This window comes from Carassius carassius, chromosome 45 (assembly GCF_963082965.1).
Source record: "Carassius carassius chromosome 45, fCarCar2.1, whole genome shotgun sequence".
Lineage (NCBI taxonomy): Eukaryota > Metazoa > Chordata > Actinopteri > Cypriniformes > Cyprinidae > Carassius > Carassius carassius.
The window spans coordinates 11,157,227-11,184,886 of record NC_081799.1 but is presented as its reverse complement, the minus strand read 5'-3'; the positions used below and the strand labels follow the sequence as shown (position 1 = coordinate 11,184,886).

The 27,660-nt window shown below is 37.6% G+C and overlaps 1 protein-coding gene and 1 pseudogene across 20 annotated transcripts in view; both read right to left on the bottom strand.

The window, feature by feature from the left end:
• LOC132127880 (protocadherin alpha-C2-like) overlaps window positions 1-27,660 on the bottom strand; it is a 149,848-nt gene that overhangs the window by 58,885 nt on the left and 63,303 nt on the right. Inside the window, exon 1 of one of the 20 annotated variants that reach the window (XM_059540099.1) lies at window positions 11,067-13,662. The exons of 12 other annotated variants lie outside the window; for them this stretch is intronic. In XM_059540099.1, coding sequence (XP_059396082.1) covers window positions 11,067-13,532 — 2,466 coding nt within the window. In that variant the 5' untranslated portion in view covers window positions 13,533-13,662. Of the gene's footprint in view, window positions 1-1,096; window positions 3,721-4,323; window positions 6,948-11,066; window positions 13,663-27,660 lie in introns of those variants that run through there. 7 more of the 20 variants (XM_059540090.1, XM_059540100.1, XM_059540091.1 and 4 more) reach the window with 7 other exon arrangements.
• Window positions 22,767-25,385, bottom strand: LOC132126945 (protocadherin beta-7-like; annotated as a pseudogene).

Below are 27,660 nucleotides of genomic sequence, written 5' to 3'. Positions count from 1 at the left end.
ATTTAGGTAGGAATCAGAACACAATTCCATCATTTTACATGAATAAAATGTGTGGTCATACACAGTAAAAAAAAAATAAAAACAAAATAACAATAATAATAAATAAATAAGAAATCGTAAAAAAAATGGTAAATGACTGGTAGCAAAAAAAAAACCGTAACATTAAAGTTAAACACCTTAATTGAAATAATGTTCAAAAAATATATATTTTACAGATTTTTCCTTGTTTCAATTACGATATTTTACGGTTTTTGTTTGTCAGCCGTTTCAGAAAGTTAAGGCTTTATATGATAAGTACAGTCATTCATACTCGAGTCAGTTGCCATGCACACCAAAACAATTATACACGAGTTTTCCAGTCCCTTTTCAAATGAACATATAGCTATAACAGCACCCATGGCAACTGTGCAACCTTCTAGTCTACTGTTCAATACAGTCCCAGATTACTGAATCCAGCAGTAAGCAAAAGTCAAAGTCGTGAAATTTGCCAAGTATGGTTGCCCATCCAAGTGCACTCACACAGCAGTGAGAAGTGAACACACCGTGAACACACAGCCGGAGCAGTGTGTGCAACACATCAAGTAATAAACACAAAGAAATGTGCTTCCAACATATGGAAACTTTTGGTGAAATATTAGAATGAGGGACTCCACCACAGTCTTGAGTGAATCTGTAGCTTGCTTATTCATTTATTTATTTATTTATTTAGCTAATTTGTAGCAAATCCATATGAATTTAAACTATAGCTTTTTTTCACGTTTTAACTTCTGCTAATATCCCATTTGTATAAAGTTTAGGAATGCAGCTTTCATTTATTTATTTGTTTGTTTGTTTGTTTGTTATAGTTGCTGTTGTTTTAATATACACCACAGGGGAAAAAACAAGTCTGTGCATCTATGCTGAGTATGTTATAAATATAACAAGTATTAGTTAATATTGTATATAAAGCTGAATAATATTAACATTTAGACTTCCAGATAATTTCAGTGTTCAAGTGTTTTTATACATTTGTGTGTTTATAGTCAACTTGATAGGTGCTACGATACCTTATTCAGTTAAAAGTAAATAAAGAATAATTGTTCCGAAACTTTCTTACCGGTTCTGTAGACCGGAGATCGTCAAATGAACTATTTTTCTTGATTGTGTGACTCATAGTTTCAGCGAAACTCGGCTCCACCATTAAGAAATTCTTCCCACCCAGTGTAGAAAACTTGCAGTCCCTCTTCCTCGAGTCAGTCGTCATGCACACTTCATAATTATAACCGTGTGGCAGAGTTCCGGTGACTCCTGTGTCTGCGTAATGCGGTGGATAGTACGGAATAACAGGCAGATTAGACTGATATAAGAAGCGAGATTGTCTCCATCTGTAGACCTTTACTGATATTATGACAATCACGCATGTGATAAATAAGAAAGAAACAGCAGCCAATGCAAGAACTAAATAAAAGGTCAGATTCTCGTCATAGTGTTTTTCATGTGTAAAGTCTGTGAACTCTGACAACACTTCAGGAAATCTGTCAGCCACAGCCACGTTAATGGAGACCATAGCTGAGCGAGAGGGCTGTCCGTTATCCTCCACAACAACAGTCAGTTTTTGTTTGACAGCATCTTTATCAGTCACTTGTCGCACAGTTCTTATTTCTCCATTCTGTAAACCCACTTCAAACAGCGCTCTGTCTGTAGCTTTCTGTAGTTTATAGGAGAGCCAGGCATTCTGTCCAGAGTCCACATCAACAGCCACCACTTTAGTGACCAGATATCCAACATCTGCAGCACGAGGCACAATCTCAGCCACCACAGAAGCACCAGTCTGTACTGGATACAGAACCTGAGGAGCGTTGTCATTCTGATCTTGAATAATTATTTTCACTGTCACGTTACTGCTGAGCGGAGGAGAGCCTCCATCTTGTGCTTTTACCTGAAAGTGGAAATCTTTGAGTTGTTCATAGTCGAAAGAGCGCACAGCTGTAATCAGTCCGCTGTCAGGATGAACTGACACATACGATGAGACAGAGACTCCGTTAACAGTGCTGTCTTCTAGAATATAAGAAACACGGGCATTCTGGTTCCAGTCAGCATCACTGGCTTTAACTCTAAATGTAGAGAGACCAGGTGTGTTATTCTCCAGCACACATGCCTCATAGTGACTTTTCTCAAAGACAGGAGCATTGTCATTCACATCTGATATTTGTACACGGAGAGAGACACTGCTGGAGAGCGCTGGTACTCCCTCATCAGTACATATTACACTGATATTGTACTGAGCTTCTCTCTCTCTATCCAGTTCCTGCTCTGTTTGCAAGCTAAAGAAACTGCTGGAAGACGCAATAGCAAATGGAATATTATCATTAATGTAGCAGTGAACCTGGCCATTCAACCCAGAGTCAAGATCATTTACATTTAGCATTGCAACAACAGTGCTAGGTCTAGACTCCTCTGATATTGAGTTTGACATAGAAACAATACTTATTGCTGGTTTGTTATCGTTTATATCAGTGAGATCAATTATAACTTTACATGAATCAGACAGTCCTCCTTGGTCACGTGCTTGCATGTTAAGTTGATAAAGACTTGCCTTTTCAAAGTCAGCTGAGCCTTTTAAGATTATTTTCCCGCTTCGTGCATCAACCATGAATAAATCATTTACATCTCCAGTGCTTGACATGTAGTAAGTTATAATTGCATTCGAACCTTCATCAGCATCAGAAGCGCTGACGGACGTGATAACAGTGTTTTTAGGTGTATTTTCAGGAATAGTGGCTTTGTACACTCTTTGATTGAACACAGGAGGATTGTCATTAATATCTAGCACAGTTACGTGTATCCGCACAGTGCTGGTCAGCTGAGGCTCACCTCCATCTACTGCCGTTAACAACAAGGACAACTGCTCTTTGTTTTCACGGTCTAGAGCCTTTTGCAGCACCATCTCCATGTTTCTGTCGCCATCCGTTTGACTTTGCAAACTTAATACAAAATTATCTGTCGGTTTCAGTGAATAACTCAATTGACTGTTAGATCCGACATCCAGATCGATCGCATTTTCCAACATGAATCTGGCTCCGATTACAGCAGACTCGCTTATTTCAAATGTAATCTCACTTTTAGAAAAACTCGGATCATTATCATTTATGTCGATGATTTCCACTGTGACATCATACCATTCCATTGGATCTTCCAAAATCAGCTGAAGGTGTAAAGCACATGGAGTCGTTTTAGCACAAAGAGCCTCGCGGTCTATTTTCTCCTCAGTGAGAAGTAGCCCCTTCTCTTTATTCAATCCGACGAATTCGTTGTTGTCTCCAGCAAATATGCGCGCCTTCCCTGACGTCAGTCTTTTTAAATCCAAACCCAAGCCTTGGGAAATATTTCCAATGATCGACCCTTTTGGCATTTCTTCTGGAATGGAATAGCTGATCTGCCCTCTCACCGAGTATCGAAACAGGATCATTAAAACCGCTGCAGCGTGCCACATTACAAAGCTGGCCATTTCCCGTCCTTCTTTAGATCCTTAAGATCAGACGGATTTATTACAAAATAAGGATGTTACACGTGAAACCCCGGCCCCGACAAGAAAACTACAATAAGATCAGGATATATATCTGCAGTACATCCAACAAAGTAATTGTTTCGAGACATCAGGCTTTATTATGCTGTTCTCTGACATCACTGGATTTTGTGGGTAGGTCTGACATATGGACTGCGTTGTGTTGTGTTGATCAACAGCGGCCCTACGAGCCTTAACTAAGAATTGCAATAGCTTGTTTCGAACTTATCAGAGCAGGACGCAAATTATCTGTCAAACTAAAAGTTCGGTAAACCTTGCAAAAAATCTTAACCAGGTGCCTCGTTCATTAAAAAAAAATAGAAATAAAATAAAACCATCAACATCTTTTAATTCGCAATGAATTACTAGTATATTATTAGTGAAATAAATTGTAAGTCAATTTGAAAATGCTACAAAAGTGTGTATGTGTGTGTGTGTGTGTGTGTGTGTGTATAAATGTTTTAAAATATCAACAAACAAAAACAAATAAATAAATAAAGCATTGAAAAGTGAAGTTGGGATTTTACTGAACTACAAAGTAGGTAAAAAAAAAACTATTTGGCGCTGTCCGGTGAGTGGTGCTGAAATGTTGTTGCAGTATCACAGCATTACCACAAAAGTAGAAATAATAATAATAATAATAATAATAATAATAATAATAATAATAATAATAATAATTAGTATTATTATTCGTATTAAAGTATGCCACGAAATACATAATCACAGAACCCAGAGACTACAAGCAATTTTGAAGAAAAATATATAATGTGTCGGCTTACCAATTCTGAAAGACCGTTTTCTTCCGTCATTGCGCGCTGCATCGTCTCAGTGAAACGCGAATCCACCACTAAAACTTTCTGTCCACCGAGTGTAGAAAACTTAGAGTCACTCTTCCTCGAGTCAGTCGTCATGCACACTTCATAATTATAACCGTGCGGCAGAGTTCCGGTGACTCCTGTGTCTGTGTAATGCGGTGGATAGTACGGAATAACAGGCAGATTGGACTGATATAAGAAGCGCGATTGTCTCCATCTGTAGATCTTTACTGATATTATCACAACCACGCATGTTATAAATAAGAAAGAAACAGCAGCCAATGCAAGAACTAAATAAAAAGTCAGATAGTCGTCCAATTGTTTTTCATGTGTAAAGTCTGTGAACTCTGACAGCACTTCAGGAAAGCTGTCAGCCACAGCCACGTTAATGGAGACCACAGTTGAGCGAGAGGGCTGTCCGTTATCCTCCACAACAACAGTCAGTTTTTGTTTGACAGCATCTTTATCAGTCACTTGTCGCACAGTTCTTATTTCTCCATTCTGTAAACCCACTTCAAACAGCGCTTTATCTTTAGCTTTCTGCAGTTTATAGGAGAGCCAGGCATTCTGTCCAGAGTCCACATCAACAGCCACCACTTTAGTGACCAGATATCCAACATCTGCAGCAAGAGGCACAATCTCAGCCACCACAGAAGCACCAGTCTGTACTGGATACAGAACCTGAGGAGCGTTGTCATTCTGATCTTGGATTATAATGTCCAAAGTCACATTAGTGCTGAGGGGCGGAGAGCCTCCGTCTTGCGCTTTCACACAAACACGAACATTTTTCATTTGCTCGTAGTCAAAACCGCGCAGCGCGTGAACCACTCCACTGTCAGCATTTACTGATATAAAAGAGGAAACAGGGGATCCTCCCACTGTTGTCTCATTTAGAAGATACGAAATACGAGCGTTCTGGTTCCAGTCATCATCTTGAGCACTTAGAGTAAATATGGACAAACCAGGTTGATTGTTTTCAGTAACATATGTAGTGTAAACACTCTTTTGAAACATGGGAGGATTGTCATTAACATCTGATACTTTCAGATTTAAAGTTTTCTGACTAGAAAGTGCAGGTGACCCCGAATCTGCAGCTGTGATAGTGATATTATATTCTGCCACACGTTCACGATCTAAAGCAGCATCAGTGACTAAAGTGTAATAATTCCGCAGTGAAGACTGTAGTTTAAATGGAGTATTTATATCAGTTGTACAGACAACGTGACCATTGTCTCCCGCATCTACATCTTTCACGCTGAAAATAGCAATAGTGGTGCCCGTAGGTGCATCCTCACTGACTGGGGAAAAAAATGTCATAACACTGATTGTTGGCGCATTGTCATTTACATCAGTTAAATCAACTATGACTTTGGCAGAATTTCCTAAACCGCCCCGATCTTTGGCCTCGACGCCAAATTCGTATTTCTTTGCTTTTTCATAATCAAGTACACCATTTAACGTAATAACACCAGTTTTTTCATCAATTTTAAAAACATCGTTTACATTCCCCTTAAAATTAGCGAAACTAAATGCAATCAAACTGTTTGTCCCACTGTCTGCATCACTAGCATTAACTGTAGTAATGTGAGTTCCTTTAGCTGAATTTTCTGCTATTGTTGCTCTATAAACAGACTGGTTAAATACTGGTGCGTTGTCATTAGCATCTAGTACATTCACATCTATTTTCATGTTACCAGATCTCTGAGGGTTTCCTCCGTCTACCGCCGTTAGAATGAGAGATATTCGTGGATGTTGCTCTCTGTCTAGAGGCTTCTGAAGCACCATTTCAGCATATTTAACTCCATCGGGGCTCGAGTGTTGTTTCAAAATAAAATAATCATTACCTGACATAATATAATTTTGAAGAGCATTCACACCTACATCAGGATCATCTGCGCTGCCCAGTAAAAAAAGAGCTCCGGGAGCGGCCGATTCACTTATTTCAAGATTAATTTCATCTTTAGGAAATCTTGGCGAATGATCGTTTACATCCAGTATTTCCACCGTAACATGATGCAGTTCCACTGGAAAATCAAGTATTATTTCAAATGTGAAGCTGCACGGAGTGGTTTCAGCGCAAAGCAGCTCTCGGTCAATTCTCTCCTTTACAACCAAAATCCCTTTGTCTGATTTCAGCTCTACGTACTCAGTGCTGTCGCCAGACACGATACGAGCTCGACCCGAGCGCAGTCTTTGAACATCCAGGCCAAAATCATGAGCTATATTCCCAATCAGCGACCCTCTCTTCCTTTCCTCTGGAACGGAGTAACGAATCTGTGCGTTTATATTTGAGATCGAACAAGCAGCCATGATGAAAAACACCCTCCATAAGAAAACACGATCCAATGTGTGCATTTGCCTTTGGTATACAAGCATTGCACTTAATGTAATTATTTGCATTTTAAGCATTCCAATTACACAGCGGATGTTGTTCAATAGCAAAAAATAAATTAATTTTGTTCATCTGCTATTTGTCAGTAACTCTCTTCTTCATCGACGCACTTTGATCTCCGTCGCAATAGTCTGCATCATCAGAGCTTCACCAACCGCAGCCAGTGACGAATCAAGAGTAAGTGTTCATGTAGACTACATTTGTGCTAACCAACAGCGGCCCATAGAGTTGATGAAGATGAATAACATTTGCAAATACTTAAAAATAGTTCAGCCCTGAAGTGCAGTTCTGTGCGTTGACACAATAACAATTCAAAGTTGTAAAAAAAAAAAAACACCCCAGACCAAATCATTAAATCATGCACAAATAATCATACCAAACTGATAAGAATGCGAATCATATATATATATATATATATATATATAAAATCCCTATTTTTAAGACTTGTTTCTTGTTTTTCCGTCAAAAATTACAATTAAGGTCTTATAAGCTTACCATAACCTAACTATTTAATTTGAAATCAAATGTATTATATTATATTATATTATATTATATTATATTATATTATATTATATTATATTATATTATATTATATTATATTATATTATATTATATTAACAATATTTTAGATGGTCTTACCATTTCAGACCATTCTGCATCTTCTAAGAGGTTTTTTTCCTTCATTGCGCGCTGCATCGTCTCAGTGAAACGCGGATCCACCATTAAAAAATTCTGCCCACCCAGTGTAGAAAACTTACAGTCACTCTTCCTCGAGTCAGTCGTCATGCACACTTCATAATTATAACCGTGCGGCAGAGTTCCAGTGACTCCTGTGTCTGCGTAATGCGGTGGATAGTACGGAATAACAGGCAGATTGGACTGATATAAGAAGCGAGATTGTCTCCATCTGTAGACCTTTACTGATATTATGACAACCACACATGTGATAAATAAAAAAGAAACAGCAGCCAGTGCGAGAACTAAATAAAAGGTCAAGTCGTCATACTGTTTTCCATGCGTAATGTCTGTGAACTCTGACAGCGCTTCAGGAAAGCTGTCAGCTACAGCCACGTTAATGGAGACCACAGCTGAGCGAGAGGACTGTCCGTTATCCTCCACAATAACAGTTAGTTTTTGTTTGACAGCATCTTTATCAGTCACTTGTCGCACAGTTCTTATTTCTCCATTCTGTAAACCCACTTCAAAAAGCGCTTTATCTGTAGCTTTCTGTAGTTTATAGGAGAGCCAGGCATTCTGTCCAAAATCCACATCAACAGCCACCACTTTAGTGACCAGATATCCAACATCTGCAGCAAGAGGCACAATCTCAGCCACCACAGAAGCACCAATCTGTACTGGATACAGAACTTGAGGAGCGTTGTCATTCTGATCTTGGATTATAATGTCCAAAGTCACATTAGTGCTGAGGGGCGGAGAGCCTCCGTCTTGCGCTTTCACACAAACACGAACATTTTTCATTTGCTCGTAGTCAAAACCGCGCAGCGCGTGAACCACTCCACTGTCAGCATTTAGTGATATAAAAGAGGAAACAGGGGATCCTCCCACTGTAGTCTCATCTAGAAGATAAGAAATACCAGCGTTCTGGTTCCAGTCATCATCTTGAGCACTCAGAGTAAATATGGACAAACCAGGTTGATTGTTTTCAGCAACATATGTAGTGTAAACACTCTAATACATCTAATACTTTCAGATTTAAAGTTTTCTGACTAGAAAGCGCAGGTGACCCCGAATCTGCAGCTGTGATAGTGATATTATATTCTGCCACACGTTCACGATCTAAAGCAGCATCAGTGACTAAAGTGTAATAATTCCGTAGTGAAGACTGTAGTTTAAATTGAGTATTTATATCAGTTGTACAGACAACGTGACCATTGTCTCCCGCATCTACATCTTTCACACTGACAATGGCAATAGTTGTTCCAACAATTGCGTCTTCGGAGACAGGTCTCGAAAATGACATAACACTGATAACTGGTGCATTATCATTTACATCAATTAAATCGACTATGACTTTTGCAGAGTTTCCCAAACCGCCTTGGTCTTTTGCTTCGATATCAATTTCGTATTTCTTTGCTTTTTCATAATCAAGTACCCCACTTAGTGTTATAGCACCAGTTTTTTCGTTGATTTTAAAAACGCCGTTTATGTTCCCTTTAAAATTAGCAAAACTGTATGAAACCAAACTATTTGTGCCACTGTCTGCATCACTAGCATTAACAGTTATAATATAAGTTCCTTTAGGTGAATTCTCTTCAACGGTTGCCCTGTAAACTGATTGGTTAAATACTGGTGCGTTGTCATTAGCATCTAGTACATTCACATCTATTTTCATATTACCAGATCTCTGAGCGTTTCCTCCGTCGATTGCTGTGAGAATGAGAGATATTCGTGGATGTTGCTCTCTGTCTAGAGGCTTCTGAAGCACCATTTCAGCATATTTGATTCCATCGGGACGTGAGTGTTGTTTCAGGATAAAATAATCATTAGGTGACATAATATACTTTTGTAGTGCGTTTATACCCACATCAGGATCATCTGCGCCTCCCAGTAAAAAAATAGCTCCAGGCGTGGCTGATTCACTTATTTCAAGGTTAATTTCATCTTTAGTAAATCTTGGCGAATGATCGTTTACATCCAGTATTTCCACCGTAACCTGATGCAGTTCCATTGGAAAATCAAGTATTATTTCAAACGTGAAGCTGCACGGAGTGGTTTCAGCGCAAAGCAGCTCTCGGTCAATTCTCTCCTTTACAACCAAAATCCCATTGTCTGATTTCAGCTCTATGTACTCCGTGCTGTCGCCAGACACGATACGAGCTCGACCCGAGCGCCCCAGCCGGCATTTCAACGTTGATTGAAGGTTGAAACAACGTTGGTACCATGGTTGAATCAACGTTGAATTACCTTTCGATTTTGCAAATTGGATCAACGTTGATATCGTAACGTTGATTCACTAATGTATCAACGTTGTTTCAGCGTTAAAACAACAACTGACCTTATTTCAAACATATTTCAACGTTGAAAGTTGGTCATGGGCAGACTGTTTTTCAACCGTTCAGCTTTAAACGTTGTATCAACGTTGTTTCAGCGTTAAAACAACAACTGACCTTATTTCAACCATATTTCAACGTTGAAGGTCGGTCATGTGGCGGCTGGGGCAGTCTTTGAACATCCAGACCAAGATCATGAGCTATATTCCCAATCAGCGACCCTTTCTTCATTTCCTCTGGAACGGAGTAACGAATCTGTGCATTTATATTTGAGATCGAACAAGCAGCCATGATGAAAAACACCCTCCATAAGAAAACACGATCCAGTGACTGTCCTTGCGATTTGTAACAATTAATCATTCTACATGATCTAATCACAAACATGTTTTATAAGTGACGTATTCAAATTACAAACTGTAGATGATGTTCCACATTCAAAATATCCACAAATACATCTAGTTTGTTTGTTATCAGCCAGTGACTGTCTCCCTTCATCGACTCTCTTTAGTCTCCTCCACAATCTCCTACCAGCATCAGCACAGCTCCACCAACCACAGGCGATCGCCTACATGCGTTTCTACAAATCAACAGCGGCCCTTAGAGTTTAGAACGAGAAACGACACTAACAGAAGCTTTGAAATGTCTAAGAAGTAGAATTAAATTCAGTCAATAGACCTCGACAATAACAAAAATGAACAATACTGAACAACTATATATCAAACAACATTCCACGTGTCTCGTATATTTTTAATTTAACTGTATATTTTACTACAGAAATATAAGAAAAAAAAAACATTATTTCTTTGTTAGTTAAAATAAATTCTAAATCACTTTAAATCAAGGTATTGTGCAAGAGTGAATTAATGCAGTGCGACAGATCACACGTTTTATGGACATAACAGACATTAAAACGAATCACGACTTAAGGTAACATTTTACGGTAAGGCCAAATTCCTTAACATTAGTTAATGGTTTTTTAGGAATCATGAACTCAGAATGATTACTATTTTATAGCGTTTATTATAACAGTTTTATGTTTTTCAGATGTAATATTGTTTCTAAAATTTATGAATAACGCGTTATGAACAAAAGTGATTTAATAATATTCACATTTAATAAATGATAAAAACTATTAACTTCAGATACTGAAAAAAATATCTTATTGTATACTAATTTTATACAGGCATAATGCAAAAGGTTATCCGATATTACTACACAAAATTTACCGAATGTAATTTCCATATCACAATGAATATATTCAATTTTAAATTTAAATTTTATTTTTAAATAACAGGTGATCTTACCATTTCAGGACACTCGGCGGAATCTTCTAAAAAATGATTTTCCTTTATTGCGCGCTGCATCGTCTCAGCAAAACTCTGGTCCACCATTAAAACATTCTGTCCACCCAGTGTAGAAAACTTACAGTCACTCTTCCTCGAGTCAGTCGTCATGCACACTTCATAATTATAACCGTGCGGCAGAGTTCCGGTGACTCCTGTGTCTGCGTAATGCGGTGGATAGTAAGGAATAACAGGCAGATTGGACTGATATAAGAAGCGAGATTGTCTCCATCTGTAGACCTTTACTGATATTATGACAATCACGCATGTGATAAATAAGAAAGAAACAGCAGCCAGTGCGAGAACTAAATAAAAGGTCAGATTCTCGTCATAGTGTTTTTCATGTGTAAAGTCTGTGAACTCTGACAGCGCTTCAGGAAAGCTGTCAGCCACAGCCACGTTAATGGAAACCACAGCTGAGCGAGAAGGCTGTCCGTTATCCTCCACAACAACAGTCAGTTTTTGTTTGACAGCATCTTTATCAGTCACTTGTCGCACAGTTCTTATTTCTCCATTCTGTAAACCCACTTCAAAAAGCGCTCTGTCTGTAGCTTTCTGCAGTTTATAGGAGAGCCAGGCATTCTGTCCAGAGTCCACATCAACAGCCACCACTTTAGTGACCAGATATCCAACATCTGCTGCACGAGGCACAATCTCAGCCACCACAGAAGCACCAGTCTGTACTGGATACAGAACCTGAGGAGCGTTGTCATTCTGATCTTGAATATTGATAGTTATTGTCACTTCAGAGCTCATTGGCGGGGATCCTCCATCTCGAGCTGTCACGTTAAAAGCAAACGATTTTAACTGTTCAAAATCAAATGATTTAACTGCATGAATACTGCCTGTAAGCGAATCTACGGATACGAGAGAACTTATTGGTGCACCACGCATGTCTTCATCTTTCAGGAAGTAGGTCAATTGCGCATTTGGACCCCAGTCAGCATCATTTGCTTTAACAGTCAGTATAGTGAGACCAGGAAAATTATTTTCACTGACAAATGTTTTATATTCCTCAAACTCGAATTTTGGAGGATTGTCATTGACATCTGATATTTTTACATTAAGTGTTTTGTTTGCGTGTCGCGGAGGACTTCCTTGGTCTGATACCAAAATTGTCACATTATATTCAGCAAGACTTTCTCGATCCAGCATATCATCAGTAACCAAAGTGTAATATTCCGCTAGGGATGACTCAATTTTAAAAGGTATATTTTTATTTATTGAGCATTGAACAAGGCCATTTTTTCCAGAATCTGCATCCTCTAGGTTAATGACGGCTACGGTTGTTCTCACTGGGGAATTTTCAGGAAGAGTGTTTGAGAACGACATCAGCTGTATGGTTGGAGAGTTGTCATTTTCATCAATTACATCTATAACAATTTTACAAGTATCCGACAGGCCTCCTTTATCCCTCGCATTAATATTTAATTGAAATCTATTTTGAGATTCATAATCTACATTATTAAGAAGTCTAATCTCACCTGTATCTGAGTTTATCCCAAAAAGCTCACTTGCTTCTTTGTTTGCAACAGCAAAGGAATAGGAAACATGGCCATTTAAACCTTCGTCAGCATCAGCAGCACTAATGGTCCCTATGATAGTACCAGTAGGTGCATTTTCTCTAACTTCAGTTTTAAATACTGACTGTTTACACACTGGGGCATTATCATTGGCATCCAGAACAGTAACGTAGATTTTTACAGTGCCTGATTTCTGAGGTGATCCACCATCAGTTGCCACAAGAACCAATTGAATCTCATCGCGCTCCTCTCGGTCTAGTTCTCGTTGTAAAACCATCTCAATGTATTTGTTGCCATCGGTCTGACTATGCACCTCCAGTTTAAAATTATCAGTTGGATGTAGTTTATAGCTCTGTATACCATTTAGACCTACATCTGTATCTATAGCGCTGTCTAAAGGAAAGCGAGCTCCTAAAACCGCATTTTCGGTAATGTTCAAATTAACATTTTCTTTCGGAAATAACGGAGCATTATCGTTTATATCATGCACCTCAACTGTGACTCGATGGAGCTGGATAGGGTTTTCAACAATAAGATCAAAGCTGAAGCTGCAAGGCGTCATCTGTTTACAGAGCTCCTCCCGATCTATCCTTTCTTTAACTACTAGAGTCCCTTTGTCTCTGCTCAGATCGACATACTGTCGTCCGCCCTTTGTTACAACGCGAGCTTTTCCAGATATGAGTCTACTTATCTCTATCCCCAGATCCTTGGCGATGTTTCCAACGAATGATCCCTCTGGCATTTCCTCCGGGATGGAATATCTCGCATTGCAATATACGACATCCACTCCGTAAACGCAGAGAATGAACAACACAAACTGCCATTTTGAATGTGCGGAAACCATCCATTGATTGTGTAAATTTCTCAATAACCTTAAGAAAATCATCCTGAGAAGCTGTTTCATCAAATGAAGTGGGAACAAGTAAGAAAAGCCATTAAAATCCTAAATCCGCAAAAAAGCATCCATTTCCTTTCCATCGAAAAAAAACCCGCTGCATTTGTCCAACGTACAGACACATCAGTAAGTGACTGGTAATACAGACTACTGAAGAAAGTAGCGCTCTTCTCAGATGTTAATCAACAGCGGCACTCAGAGCTTTAAAGACGCAAATACAAGGCCAACAGCCTTAAACACGACTATTACAAGCCAAAATTATGACATCAATACCACAAGAAGAAGAAGGAGAAAAGTAGAAGAAACTGCCTTATGTGAGACAGGCTGTTTTAATCGGTAACAGACAAAAAGAGGATACCGTGAACCATTTCAGCACCATGAACAGCACCCGGAAAATTTGCCTTTTTCTCAGTAGGGCTGTAGTACTCGAGTCCGGTCTTGAACTCGAGTTCGGACTCGAGACATGTTTCTATCGTCTAGGACTTGTCTCGGACTCGTTGTGTTTGTACTCGGACTTGTCTCGGACTTGGCCATTGGACTTTACAAATGTTCTCGTTGGTCTCGACCGAATCCAGCAAAACTGTGGCAACTGAAAACGTGTGGAAAACGCTAGGCTTGCTGCTTTCTCTTTTTTTTTCCAAAACACTCTGTAGCCTGAACCCTACGCTTGCCCTTCAGTGGCGTCTGCTTCTGCTAGGCAACCATGACTTGCTCTCCATGAAGACGCGAAAGTTTCAGGAAGGATAAATGGATTTCCAGCAATAAAAATCCCTTGCAGTAGCTCTGCTGATAAATCATTTTAAAAATGGCTATCCTTGTACAGCTATGATCAGCTGTTTCTCCATCTTGGCTTAGCTTTCAATTTTGTTACGAGAAAGGATATGCATGAGCAGCGGTGCACTTGCAGCGTTCTGAAAAGTTTAGAAGTGTCTAATTTAATTTTCTTAATAAAACTTGTTAGACTGTGTTTTATGTACGTATACACCTAGATATTAAACTAACATTTACAATAAAGAAATACTAATTAATGTTCTAAAATATAGAGGTTGCAATTTCTACTAGTCGATTTTTTTTATATAAAAAAATACCACCCGATTCTGAAAATACTTGAGTTACTCGACTACTCGTGGTTCATGCTATTGTAAATGAAAACACATTAAATAGTTTTAATATATATATATATATATATATATATATATATATATATATATATATATATATATATATATATAAACGCTTATTAATGTATAGCCTTATGCAACAATTACGTAAAAAACTTTATAATTATGACATTACATACTTATATTTCCATGTAACAGCCAGTATTTGCATCTGTCACAATCACAACATTTTTAGTATCTGGATTCGGATACAACGTCGTACAGTTACTTTATAAGACCGTTATGACTTTTTATCCTTTTTTTTCGTAGTTATCACTGAACAAGTATGTCGTGTTAAATTAAAATAATTGATAATTTCTAAAATAATATTTATCATGCAAGCAAAGATATGTCATGACAAACGTTTAGTGATCATTTGAACGCGACTGAATTAGTTCAATGTGCACATTTTCATTACGCAGAACTCTTTAAGCTAGTATAATGTTTAGTGAACTTCACTAAACAAATGCGTACATGCCACGCAAACCAGCAAAAGATAAAGATGCAAACATGTAGGACAAGTACAAAATTTATCTGTATCTAAGCTGATTATTAGCCTATTCTTAAGAGAGAACTTTGGTTTGCAGCGCAGCTGTTTGATTGGTGAGCGCGCTGAGCTTATTCCATTCATTCGTATCATATCGTAGCCTAAGCTTTAAATCATTGCCTTTTAAATATATAAAATAATAAAACATGTATGATGTTTTATTATAGGTGAAATTACTCTTGCAAAGCTCTGATTTCTGATAGATGCACGGAGAGGCAACAGCAATGCGGTGTTTGATTTGCGCTTTTTTCATTAATAAAATTTACATTCATTCACTTCACACTTGTGACTTTAGAGGTCTGTATAATATTGCGTTGATCCCATGACTCAACTGCTATCTAGCAAACACCAGACTGTGCCAGCTTCAGCCGAGTATTCAGGCAGAATTATTCCTAGTCCGTTATTCGTTTTTGAAGCCATTATCCGTGCCATTCTGAATAAGGTATTCGGCTTCAGGCACAACCCTAATTACTATTACATTACATATTTTATTTTTACATGCAAAATAGATAAGGTCATAGAAAGTAACAGCTCCACGCGATATTGTAATCCTAAAATTCACGTCGTACTTGCAAACACTTTGTATGCAATATGGTTAATGCATGCTGTAGTAGTCGATTGTTTCCGACAACGCCACTAGTCTTTGCAAGCCCTACAGAAGGCCTATGACCAAAATGTCGCTGTATGTGTGCATGCCCAGTAGAGCCAAACGTATCCTTTCTAGCCTTAACCACGCGCATGCGAGCTTTGTGTGTGTGTGTGTGTGCGCGCGCTGCGCCAAGGCATCAGTCATTTTAATTTTCGACCACAGACATAATGTCAGCAACGGCAGCATTATAAAGTAAATAAAATGTAAATAAAGTACATAAAAATAATTTGACCCTACAGCTCCAAACTCGAGGGCCAGTGTCCTTTAGAGTTTAGCTCCAACCAACACACTTGAACCAACTAATCAAGCTCTAACTAGACACACTAGAAACTTCCAGATAGGTGTGTTAAGGCCAGTTGGAGCTAAACTTTTCAGGACATTGGCCCTCCAGGATTTAGTTTGGAGACCCCTGTCCTAGAGAGTTGTTACTTTGCACATGCTTTTTGATCATTACAAATAATAATGTAAAATTATTTTCTTAGAATAGGAGATATGCTGTCTCTCGCATCACATACATTATCAGTAATTAAGTATGTGGTCTTGAAGAGGATCCTTTTTTCGCTCATTTGGACTCGGTCTTGACTTGGACTCGAAACTTTTGGACTTGGACTTGACTTGGTTAGACACATCTAACACATAACATGATGTTAATTTTTCAGAGTTAAAAAGTGTTGATTCTGGTGTTGATTTGAATGGCATTAACACTTGCAGTGTAAATCAGTGGTCGGAGTCAGTGTAATTACAGCGAGTTGACATAACTGACACTGGTGATGAGTTGATCCAATTTCCGGTCCTTGCACACTATTTCCTTTTTGATTTAATGGCGAACGATCACGAGGAGAAAACAGTGTTCAAACAGGAATAATATTTTATAACCATTTAAACTGACCAATTTTCGTGTTTTGTGTATGTTTCTCACCATTCCGAATAATATTAGTACGTTTCTCAACATTGCCAGAGTGCTAACATTATTTACTTTCAGATAACGCGACAGACTACTGACGGAATTTCGAGGCCATTTAGCTGCACCACTTAGCTAGCAAACTGAGGTAAGAATGGCAATGTTTGTTAGTTAGCAGTTTTAAACGTAAGTGTTCTTATTTTAGAATCTGGGGAAGATTATTATTTACGTATTTTCTGTCATTTGTGTAACCATTTAATGAGTTAAATTAATGCAGCATCCATATTCTCCTTAGGGCTCACGTTTGTGTTGCCAAAAGTCATTGCAATGAATTTTTGTCTCCAATATCTTATTATAACTGTGCATTGTTCCACAAATAATCTCTGGCTGTTTAAGTGAGCAGCGCGGGTTTATTTTTTTTTTTATTTTTTTACGTGGACCTTGAACGCACAGCTTCGGATAGTCCGAGGAATTTAAATATATTGCGGTTACTCTCGTCTGCAAGGTAAAAGGCAGCAGAGATAAATCATCAGATAATAAAGCAAGTCGCGTTTTGCTGAACTGCCAGCATATGACTATGAACTAATAAGAATTATCTAATTAAATGAAACACGTGTTTGACGTGCGCGCGCTTCATCTGTAATAGTAGATGCATTAGTTTACAATTAATTTGCTGCAATTTCACTTTAATGTTAGATTTGTGGGGTGACAAATGGGGCTTCTGGCGAGCGGCTCGGTGAATTTTCTTTAACATTAACAACGTCATAATTTGCATTTTTCTTGACCAACAGTTTTCGTCATGTTCATCAAGGAGTGAAGAAATTATTAAAACTGCACAGCGATGGCACTTTCCAAGACTTTCTCACTGAAGGTAAGCGAAGAATCTTGTGCTACTGCCTAGAATTGTATTTAGTCATATAGGAACTATGCTTGAGATATAGGGATTGTATATGTAAATTCGTTACAATGAGGTTTAATTCATTAACATTAATGTGCAAACTAACAATTACTAAATTTAGTATTCATTAATAAAAGTAACTTTGTTCATTTTAATTCATAGTGCATTCATGTTAACAGATACAACTTTTGATTTTTATAATGTAGAAGGAAATGTTGAGATGAACATTAAATATGATTATTAAATGCTGTAGAAGCATTGTGCATTCTTAGTCCATGCTAACTAATGAAACCCTATTGTAAAGCACCAGATGTCAGCTTGTTAATGTAGTCAGTCACATGACAGAAATTCATGGGTAAGACTAAAATGTACAGATGCAAGAAATACACACAGCTGTGGCACTTGGTGTAGAAAACAATATTAAGTTTAGCATTAACTGTATTTTTTTTTTCTTTTTATATTGAAGGAGGATCCCCACCTGCCATTATTTCTCTCTGTCCTAGCCTGAGAGACCCGTTTTCAACAAAGGGCTATGCAAGAATCTTTTGTTGATGTACTTGTAACACAATCTAGTTGGACATGAAGTTTTGTGCTCCTTTCTTGTGGCATAATTACTAAGTTTGACTATCCATTTTGGTGGTAAAAGATGAAGTCACCTTAGAAATCTTGTAATATGGTTTGTCATTAGATAAATCAGGACTTTGCTGAAACATCCAACAGTGACATGTCATCTGTCCAGCTGCAGGTGCATCTCCTGCTCCAGGGAGGAAGACCAAGATCAGTCCAACAGGCTGTAGACAGACTTCATTTCCATAAGTTAAAACTAACAATACTGGTGCAAAGTCATTGTAAATGTTTAAATGCAGTGTTTTTTTTTTTTAATCATATGGTCCTTGGGATTCACCCCTCTGCACGTATTTTCTAGACACTGGTATAATCTGTCTAAATGTTCCTTTTGGACTAACTGATTCTATATGTTCACTTTCATTATATTGACCTACAGCTCTCGGATGTGCTTGTACGACTGTTCAAATGAAGTCAGTCAGTCACATAGCTTGGTTTGGCTGAGGGTGTATCAGCAAATGTAATTAAAAAAAAAATTGTGGGGGGTGGTGAGGAAATTAATGACGTATTTCGCTGTAATACAAAGCGTGATATCAACTGGTTTTTTTTGCACGTATTGGGTTAAGGTGTGTTATATAGGTGTTTTATTGAGCATTTATCGTTTCACATTTGTTTTGTTTTTTCTGGTTTTATTTAATTAATTTCTTTATCAGTCCTGCACGAGCATTGAAGGCCATCCAAGTGGGAGGGAGGGCCACCAGTCAAGGATTGAGGGGAGGAGACCACTTGCGTCGTTGTGGACAAGCGCCTCATTCCTTTGCGTTGGAACCAGCTCCATGAGTGCCTTTGAACTAGTCTTCAACCTGTCCTACGTGGAAGCCCTGGTCTCAAAAGTGTCAACAGCTTGAAGTTCTACACTCCTTTTGATCTGCAGTGTCTATATGGCCAGATGATGGTGAATATATTGCAGCTTCTTTTGTGTTGGTGTATTTGTTACATCTGCGTTAAAAATAAAATTTCAAATTGATACAGCGTGTTGACTGTTTTTTTCTTAAATGCACAGTGATTTTTAGTCGATTACAGATTGCTTTTAATTTCCTTAATCAGGGTTTGTATGAACACTGCATTAGTGTGGAAATAAGTCTCTTGGTGTTAAGATTATTGACACCAATAGTGTAGTTTCAACACTAACTTGGTGTAAATGAGGGGGAGGGAAAACACTAATGGTGTTAATGTTGAACACTTACAGTGTTGTTTTTACTCTATGCAAGTGTAAAAAAAAGTAACACTGTTTAAAGTGTTAGTTTAACTCTATTTAGTGTGGACCTATATAAACCCCGAAAAAGTGTTAATTTTCTCACTGTGAGTGTTACTTTAACACTTTCAAATTTGCTGTGTTTATGTATTTATTTATTTTGGTCAGCAGTATTCACAATAATATCACAGCAACTAAATCAGCCAGTCAGTTCTGTATATTTTACCATGGTTAATCATATATTTATAATTAAAAAAACGACACTATCGAATAAGTCTTCTGTACTTCAAGTTTGAATAACATCAACAGGTAAGTGGAACAAGCGAAGATTTATGGTGATAAAGACATTGAGGCAATTATTAATATTACTATTATTTTTAATGTGTCTATTAATCCATTCATGCTGGGATATTACCATTTCTTGTAGCTTGTATTTCATGCATGTTATTTTCCTTCATTGTGAGCTGCATCATCTCAGTGAAACTCGGGTCAACCACTAAAACATTCTGCCCACCCAGTGTAGAAAACTTAGTCACTCTTCCTCGAGTCAGTCATCATGCACACTTCATAATTATACCCGTGCTGCAGAGTTCCAGTGACTCCTGTGTCTGTCCTCAGATTGGACTGATATAAGAAGCGAGATTCTCCATCTGTAGATCTTGACTGATATTATGACAACCACGCATGTGAGAAGAAAGAAACAGCAGCCAGTGTGAGAACTAAATAAAAGGTCTAATTTCTCCATTCTGTAAACCCACTTCAAACAGTGCTCTGTCTGTAGCTTTCTGTAGTTTATAGGAGAGCCAGGTATTCTGTCCAGAGTCCACATCAACAGTCACCACTTTAGTGACCAGATATCCAACATCTGCAGCACAAGGCATAATCTCAGCCACCACAGAAGCACCAGTCTGTACTGGATACAGAACCTGAGGAGCGTTATCATTCTGATCTTGAATATTGATAGTTATTGTCACTTCAGAGCTCATTGGTGGGGATCCTCCATCTCGAGCTGTCATGTTAAAAGCAAACAATTTTAACTGTTCAAAATCAAATGATTTAACTGCATGAATACTGCCTATAAGTGAATCTACAGATACGAGAGAACTTAATGGTGCACCACGCATGTCTTCATCCTTCAGGAAGTAGGACAATTGGGCATTGGGACCCCAGTCAGCATCAGGTTCATTAACAATCAGCAGAGATGTAAAATACTTGAGTAATTTTACTTGATTACTGTACTAAAGTATTATTTTGGGGGATTTGTACTTTACTCAAGTACAATTTAAACTGACAACTTTTACATTTCTGAAGAAAAAAACAATACTTTTTACTACTTACAACTGTATTTCACCTTGAAAAGTACATTATATTTTTATTTTATCTTATGCACATTAAATATGGTAAACAGAAGCTCAAACGTGTGTGCCTGACGTGAGAACTAATGATCATTGTTTTCATGCATCAAACACACACACATTTCTACTTCAATTATGACTTTCATCAGGTAAATGTCTCGAAAGTTCACCACCAAATATGAGGAAGCATATTTGGGAATATGTGTGGCCTAATGGTTACAGAGTAGGACTCGAAATCGAAAGGCCTGCAGGAATTGTAGGTGGGGGGAGTGCATGTACAGTTCTCTCTCCACCTTCAATACCACGACTTAGGTGCCCTTGAGCAAGGCACTGAACCCCCAACTGCTCTCCGGGTGTGTGTTCACAGTGTGTGTGTGTGTGTGTGTGTGCGCACTTTGGATGGGTTAAAAGTAGAGAGCACGAATTCCGAGTATGGGTCACCATACTTGGCTGTATGTCACGTCACTTTCACTTTCATATTGAGGTAGCAAAGTTGTGAGCAAGTATGAATGAACATTATAATCCTAAATATAAAATAACGTATGCTATTTGTGTTATTTTAATCAAAGAATACTGCACATGTCCAGCATACAAAGGCATCAGTAAGGGGTGGACTATGCTCTACTCAGATGTTAATAAACAGCAATGCCCTAGAGCTTCAAAGTCACAAATACAAGACTAACAGACTTAATGCTGCTGTTACCAGCCAAAGTGCAAATCAGTTCAGTTCAACTAATAGTAATATCAGTAAACATATAGACCTCCGTTGTTTATATACACATGAATCACAAGTTGACTAATTAGTAACGTTAGCAGGCAACATGAAAAAAAAGGGGGGGGGGGGGGTCTTCAACACCATCCAACGAATTTAATCCAGAAAACAATGTTCGATTCTCACGCTCTCACAAAAATAGCTCCAACGACAGAAAAAAGTAAAGCTTTAAGAACTATTTTCAAGAAAAGTCTAAAAACTAGTCTTTAGCACTTGACATGTCCTCTTGACATACTAACTGTAATCATTTTTAAATTATCATTTTTTAAATTATTATTTTTATTATTTTTTAATTAATAAAAACTTTGCTTTCACTTATTTTTCCCTCCTCACTCAAGCCTAGTAATTATTTGCATATTTCTTTATGTTATTGTCTTATTATGAGGAATGAGGAATATCTTCATTTCATTTCATATAAGATGATTTGGATGAAATCATTTGCTAAATAAATAAATGTTAAGTCTTTGTTTTGTTCAGCTAGCATCATCATCGAATAAACCAGCCAACACCTTTACAGTTTTACCATGTTAAAGTAGCTATATTATCAAACATGTCTCGTTCAATTCTTGTTTGAATAACATCAAGAAGTTGTGCTTTGTGCCTGGTTAAACAATTATAAAGCATTTTCAGTCTCTATTAGAAAATTAATGATTTAGATGTACATCACAAGCAAGCATACCAGTTAATTTAGAGCAAATACGATATTTTTTCTTACCTTTAGAAGAATGTCCAATTCACAGAGGAGAACATGAAACACAAAAATGAGAACAAACAAATCTTTAAGGCATTAAAAAGACTAAAAAAGGCAAATAAATAATAATATATGTGTATTTATATGTATTTATGTATTTATTTGCCTGTGTCAGTTTGTCATTTTTTGTCAAGCTTTTTTCACCCCAATTGTTCATGTTGTTGTTTTTTAATGGGCAAGTACTTGCTTGTGTGACAGTTTGTTTTTGAAAGCTTAGTTTTTAGAAGAAAAGTTAGAAATATCAAAAACCCACAGTAAAATAGCACATTAATTGCTACTAAATAACATGGAACAAATACTTAAAACAATTTTTGGAAATATTTACAAATGTTTTTGGAAATACTTTCTGACAATTAAAAAGTAGTGGAATAAAAAAAAATGCCAACACTAATCAAATTTCCAAATTACCCAGAGTGGGGTAGCTGAGTCCTTCGCCACTGGTGTAGCTACATGTGTTTGTTGTTTTTTCATCACAACACAAAGTCTGAGAAAAAGGAATTGTGTTTTCATTGTAAGACTTGATAAACTTAAAGTCACTGGTGCGCGAGCCTGTGGTTAGATATGCGTCATAATTGTAAGAGCTGCGGAGAGTTCCTGCTCCATCCACCTCTGCATAGTTGGGAGGGAGATAGGCACTAGGAACAGCAACTGCTCCATCAAACAACAGTCTGGGCTTTCTCCTGTGACAAAACTTCACTGCCACGATCAGTATGATGAACATCAGGAAAAAGGTGGACACAGAAACTAATGCAATGATCAAGTAGGATGTTAATTTAGCACTGTTGTCCTTATAAGTCATATCTTTAAGTTCAGGAACTTCAGAAAGGTTGTCAGAAATTAGTAAATTTACAGCACAGGTGGTAGACAGAGAGATCTGTCCGTTATCCTTCACTGAAATAATGAGGTACTGCTTCATATTGTCAGATTCAGAAATGTCTCGTTGTGTTTTGATCTCTCCACTATGGAGACCAATGGAGAAAAGTCCAGGATCAGTAGATTTGACAATCTGATAGGACAGCCATGCATTCTGTCCAGAGTCAGCGTCTACAGCGATCACCTTGGACACCAGAGAGCCTGAGAGAGTCACTTTAGGGATCATTTCAGTCATTAAAGACTTTCCATCAGGAACAGGGTATAATATCTGTGTAGAGTTATCATTATCATCTGTTATGAAGACTTTCACAGTCACGTTACTGCTGAGCGATGGAGATCCATTGTCTCTGGCAACAACTTTGACAGTGAAGTTTCTGAACTGCTCATAGTCAAATGATCTTACAGCATGAATCACCCCTGTATCTCCATTAATAGATAGAAAGGAGGACACTGGGACCCCATTGACTTCACTTGGAGCCAGAGAGTACAGTACAGTCCCATTCGGTCTACAAATCTGGGTCATTTGCACTGACAGAACAAACAGAAGTGCCTGCTTTGTTATTTTCACTTATATAAGTGCTGTAGGACTGCTGTTCAAACACAGGAGGATTGTCATTCACATCTGAGACAAATAAATTAATTATCATGGAGGTGGATAGTGGTGGAGATCCCCCATCTGTGGCTGTGATGGTAATGTTATAATCAGATTCTTTCTCTCGGTCTAGAGCTTTTGTAGTAACCAAAGAGAAATAGTTTTTAACAGATGGGTTCAGTTTGAAAGGAACATTTTGCTGAATAGAGCAACGGATCTGCCGATTTTCTCCTGAATCTTTGTCTTGAACATTAATAATTCCCAACTCAGTGCCTGGCTCAGAGTTTTCAGGTACTGGATTATTAAAAGATTTAAGGATGATTCTAGGTGGATTATCATTAACATCTGTTATATCTATTATAATTTTAGCAGTTGATGACAGCCCAAGGCATCTTGAGCATAAATTCCTATTTCGTACTTTTTGACTTTTTCATAATCGATTACTCCAGTCAACACAATTTGTCCCGTTGTCTTATCAATTGAAAATAATTGTACTGCTTTATCTAATATTCTGCTAAAATCATAGGTCACTTCCCCGTTTGGACCTTCATCAGCATCAGTGGTGCTCACTTTGATTAGTTCTGTTCCTGAAGGTGTATTTTCAGCTACAGTGACTTTATAAACAGACTCAATAAACACTGGCACATTATCATTAGCATCGAGAACAGTGATGTGTATGACAGCAGTGCCAGACCTCTGCGGCGAACCACCATCAGTGGCTGTGAGTATCATATCTATCTCCTTCTGCTGCTCACGATCCAACACGAGTTCAGCGTATTTTCCTCCATCTGCAGTACCATGTACAGACAATATAAAATGTTGATCTTTCTCTATTGAATAGCCATTAACAGCGTTGCGACCAATATCTGAATCATGAGCCTCGTGCAAACGGAATCGCTGGCTATTAATTGCTGATTCTGTAATTTCAAAGACAATGCGTTCATTGGAAAATCGTGGTGCGTTGTCATTTATATCATCAATTTGCAGAATTATACGGTGAACTTCAAGAGGGTGGGTTTTCCAGGACGAGCTCTTAACTGAGAATGCAGGGACTTTGTGATCCACAAAGCTCCTCTCGGTCTATTTTCTCTGTCACGATTAAGTCACCAGTATTCAGATTAACATCACAGTACCGTTTGCTGCTGTCCTCCGTGTCTATCCGAGATTTACGAGCAGACAATTTTTTCACATTCATTCTGAGATCCTTGGCTATATTTCCAATCACATAATGGCGCTTCGTTTCTTCCGGAATATTGTAGCTCAGGTCTGAACAGATGGTTTTCCAAGGATAAAGAAGGAAAGCCACGAAAATCGACAAAAAAGAAACTGAAAAGAATCTGTATTCCATTTTTGAAGAGCTAATGTGGCAATTTCTCATCAGTTAATGACTAGATGATAATTTAATAATTATATCAGCGTCGACGGACGGTTACTCTATTTTGTTCGGCGTGTATTCTTGAAGACAGAACTCATATTACATATATTAGGTGTGGGTGGAGATATACAGCAGTCTTGGTGAATAGTGACACTCCGAGTATTTTTGGGTCATTGCATTATTTGAGTATTTTTTTTAAATACTTCGGGCATAAGTTAAAATGTGAAGCATTTAAGAGATTTGCATTGAAAAATAATTGTGTATTTCAGAAGAAATTATATTAGAGATTAACTGAAAAGGGTAACATTCTTAGAGCCTCAGTACAACAGTCAGAACTTGCGCTGTCCATGCCTGTGGTGCTGAAACTGAACAAACCTTACAGACAGAGAAGGTAAGAAAATGCTGAAGTAAATCTGATTATATATATAAATCAAACTTAAAATGGAAAAAACTCTCAACTTCAACCAATAAATAAATAAAAAAAAAATGAAGAAGAAAATTATATCTCCCGAACTGTTAGTGATGATAAAATAGATTAAAATAACAACTCTGCAATGGTTTAGAAAAGTAGTGGATATTATAACTATAGCAACTAAAGACTTTAGTGACATTTAACAATAATAAACATTTAACATGTAACAATAATAAAGAAAAGGGGGACAAATGACAGAGTATTACCTCAACAATAAACCTATATATTATGTGCCAAATTTATCAACGCAAATTTTCATTCCATCATACTAGAAATAAATAATAGTGTGCCAAAATCATGGAAATTTACGAGACTAAAAACTAGCCAAAGTCCTATTCTGGGCCATTTAAATACCTTTTCACTATTCAACTTTTTCTAATAGTGAACATATTGCGTTTAAAATTATGAGAGATACTTCAGGTTTGGGCACGTTACACTCAAAAAGACTGAAACAAACCATTTTAAATCATAAGGCTGCAATACAAATATTTATTATCTGTCAGTTGAACTGCACCAGCTGTGGTTTTTTCGTCCATATTCTATTTAAAGGGGTCATATGACGTTGCTGGAACATAATTTTTTGTATTTGCAATGTGTTAATGCGGTTTAAGGTAAAAAAAAAAGACAACAACAAAAAACATTTTGTACGTACTGTACATTATTGCTGATCCTTTATGCCCCGTCTTTCTGAAATGCGTCGGTTTTTACAAAGCTCATCGTTCTGGAAAGCTAATTGGCCAGCTATCTAGTGCCTTTATTGGCCCAATTCCTCAAACGTGTAACGGAAATGTTATGCCCCTCACATACTGTGATGCTGTGTGTCCCGGAGCAACGAGACAAAACCAAAGAAACCCCTCACAAACAGGCATTTGTTGCATTCAGTGTGTACATAATTAATAATAATGATGACTTATACTGTCTTTTTACGCGTTGCATATCGCACTGTGTTAACATAAAACCCATGTCTGCATTTGTGATCTGAGAAACGACAAACATCATGTGCTACTCTACATTGCTTAAAACTGGAGTTTGTATCGTCAGTGGCAAATTCTTTAAACATGTAAAGGTACTTACAGGCTGTGAGCCAGAAGCCCAGACTCTCATTACAAAGTTGGAATTGCCCCACTTTATAGAAACAAACAGTGGCATTATAGGCTACTCTTCCAGAAAACATTCCTCGTCCTCCGTAGCTGCACGTATCTGAATATTTCGGTTGAACTGTTCTGTAACAGTGTTTTAGATACAAATTAACCACTGATTTCTAGTTGTGTTCTCTTTTGAATGGCCAAACAAAGTAGTTTCACCTTTGCAACAAAACACACAGCGTCTCCACAAAATAAGAATATAAGAATAAAAGTCACCTTCTTTCTTTGCATGAACATTTGGGCGAGGTTATGCAAATCATCCCACATAGTGACTTTAGTTTTATGAGGGCGTGGTTGACTCTTAACTTTTATAAAGAATATCTCTTTGGATTTGAGACTTTAGTCTTTGCAACTTTACAGACCTTCTTTATGAACCAAGAGTTTAACACTCCAGAGAGTAAGGAAAAATTAAAATCGCATCATATGACCCTTTAAGGGAAAGTACATTTTATTATACTGTACATATATTACTACAGCGATATGTAACACGAGCCTGATATTGTGGCAAAAATTATAGAACTTTGGGGGTCATTCATGGTATATCGAAATCAATTTGTTAATGCACATGTCACCTCATTGTACCCAGTTTTTGAAAATGCTTATTATTGCGTTCATAGATCGAAATTGTCGCTAATTGTTTACAGTGTAATGGAAGTTGCTCCAACATTAACTCCCATTACTCACTTCACATGAAAGTCAGGAAGTATAAAAATAAATATAAAAATAAAATAAAATAAAATAATAAAATGATGATGATGATGATGATGATGATGATGATGAAGTGTAAGGTTCGTATGAACAACCACCCAGACACTTTAAACAAGTACC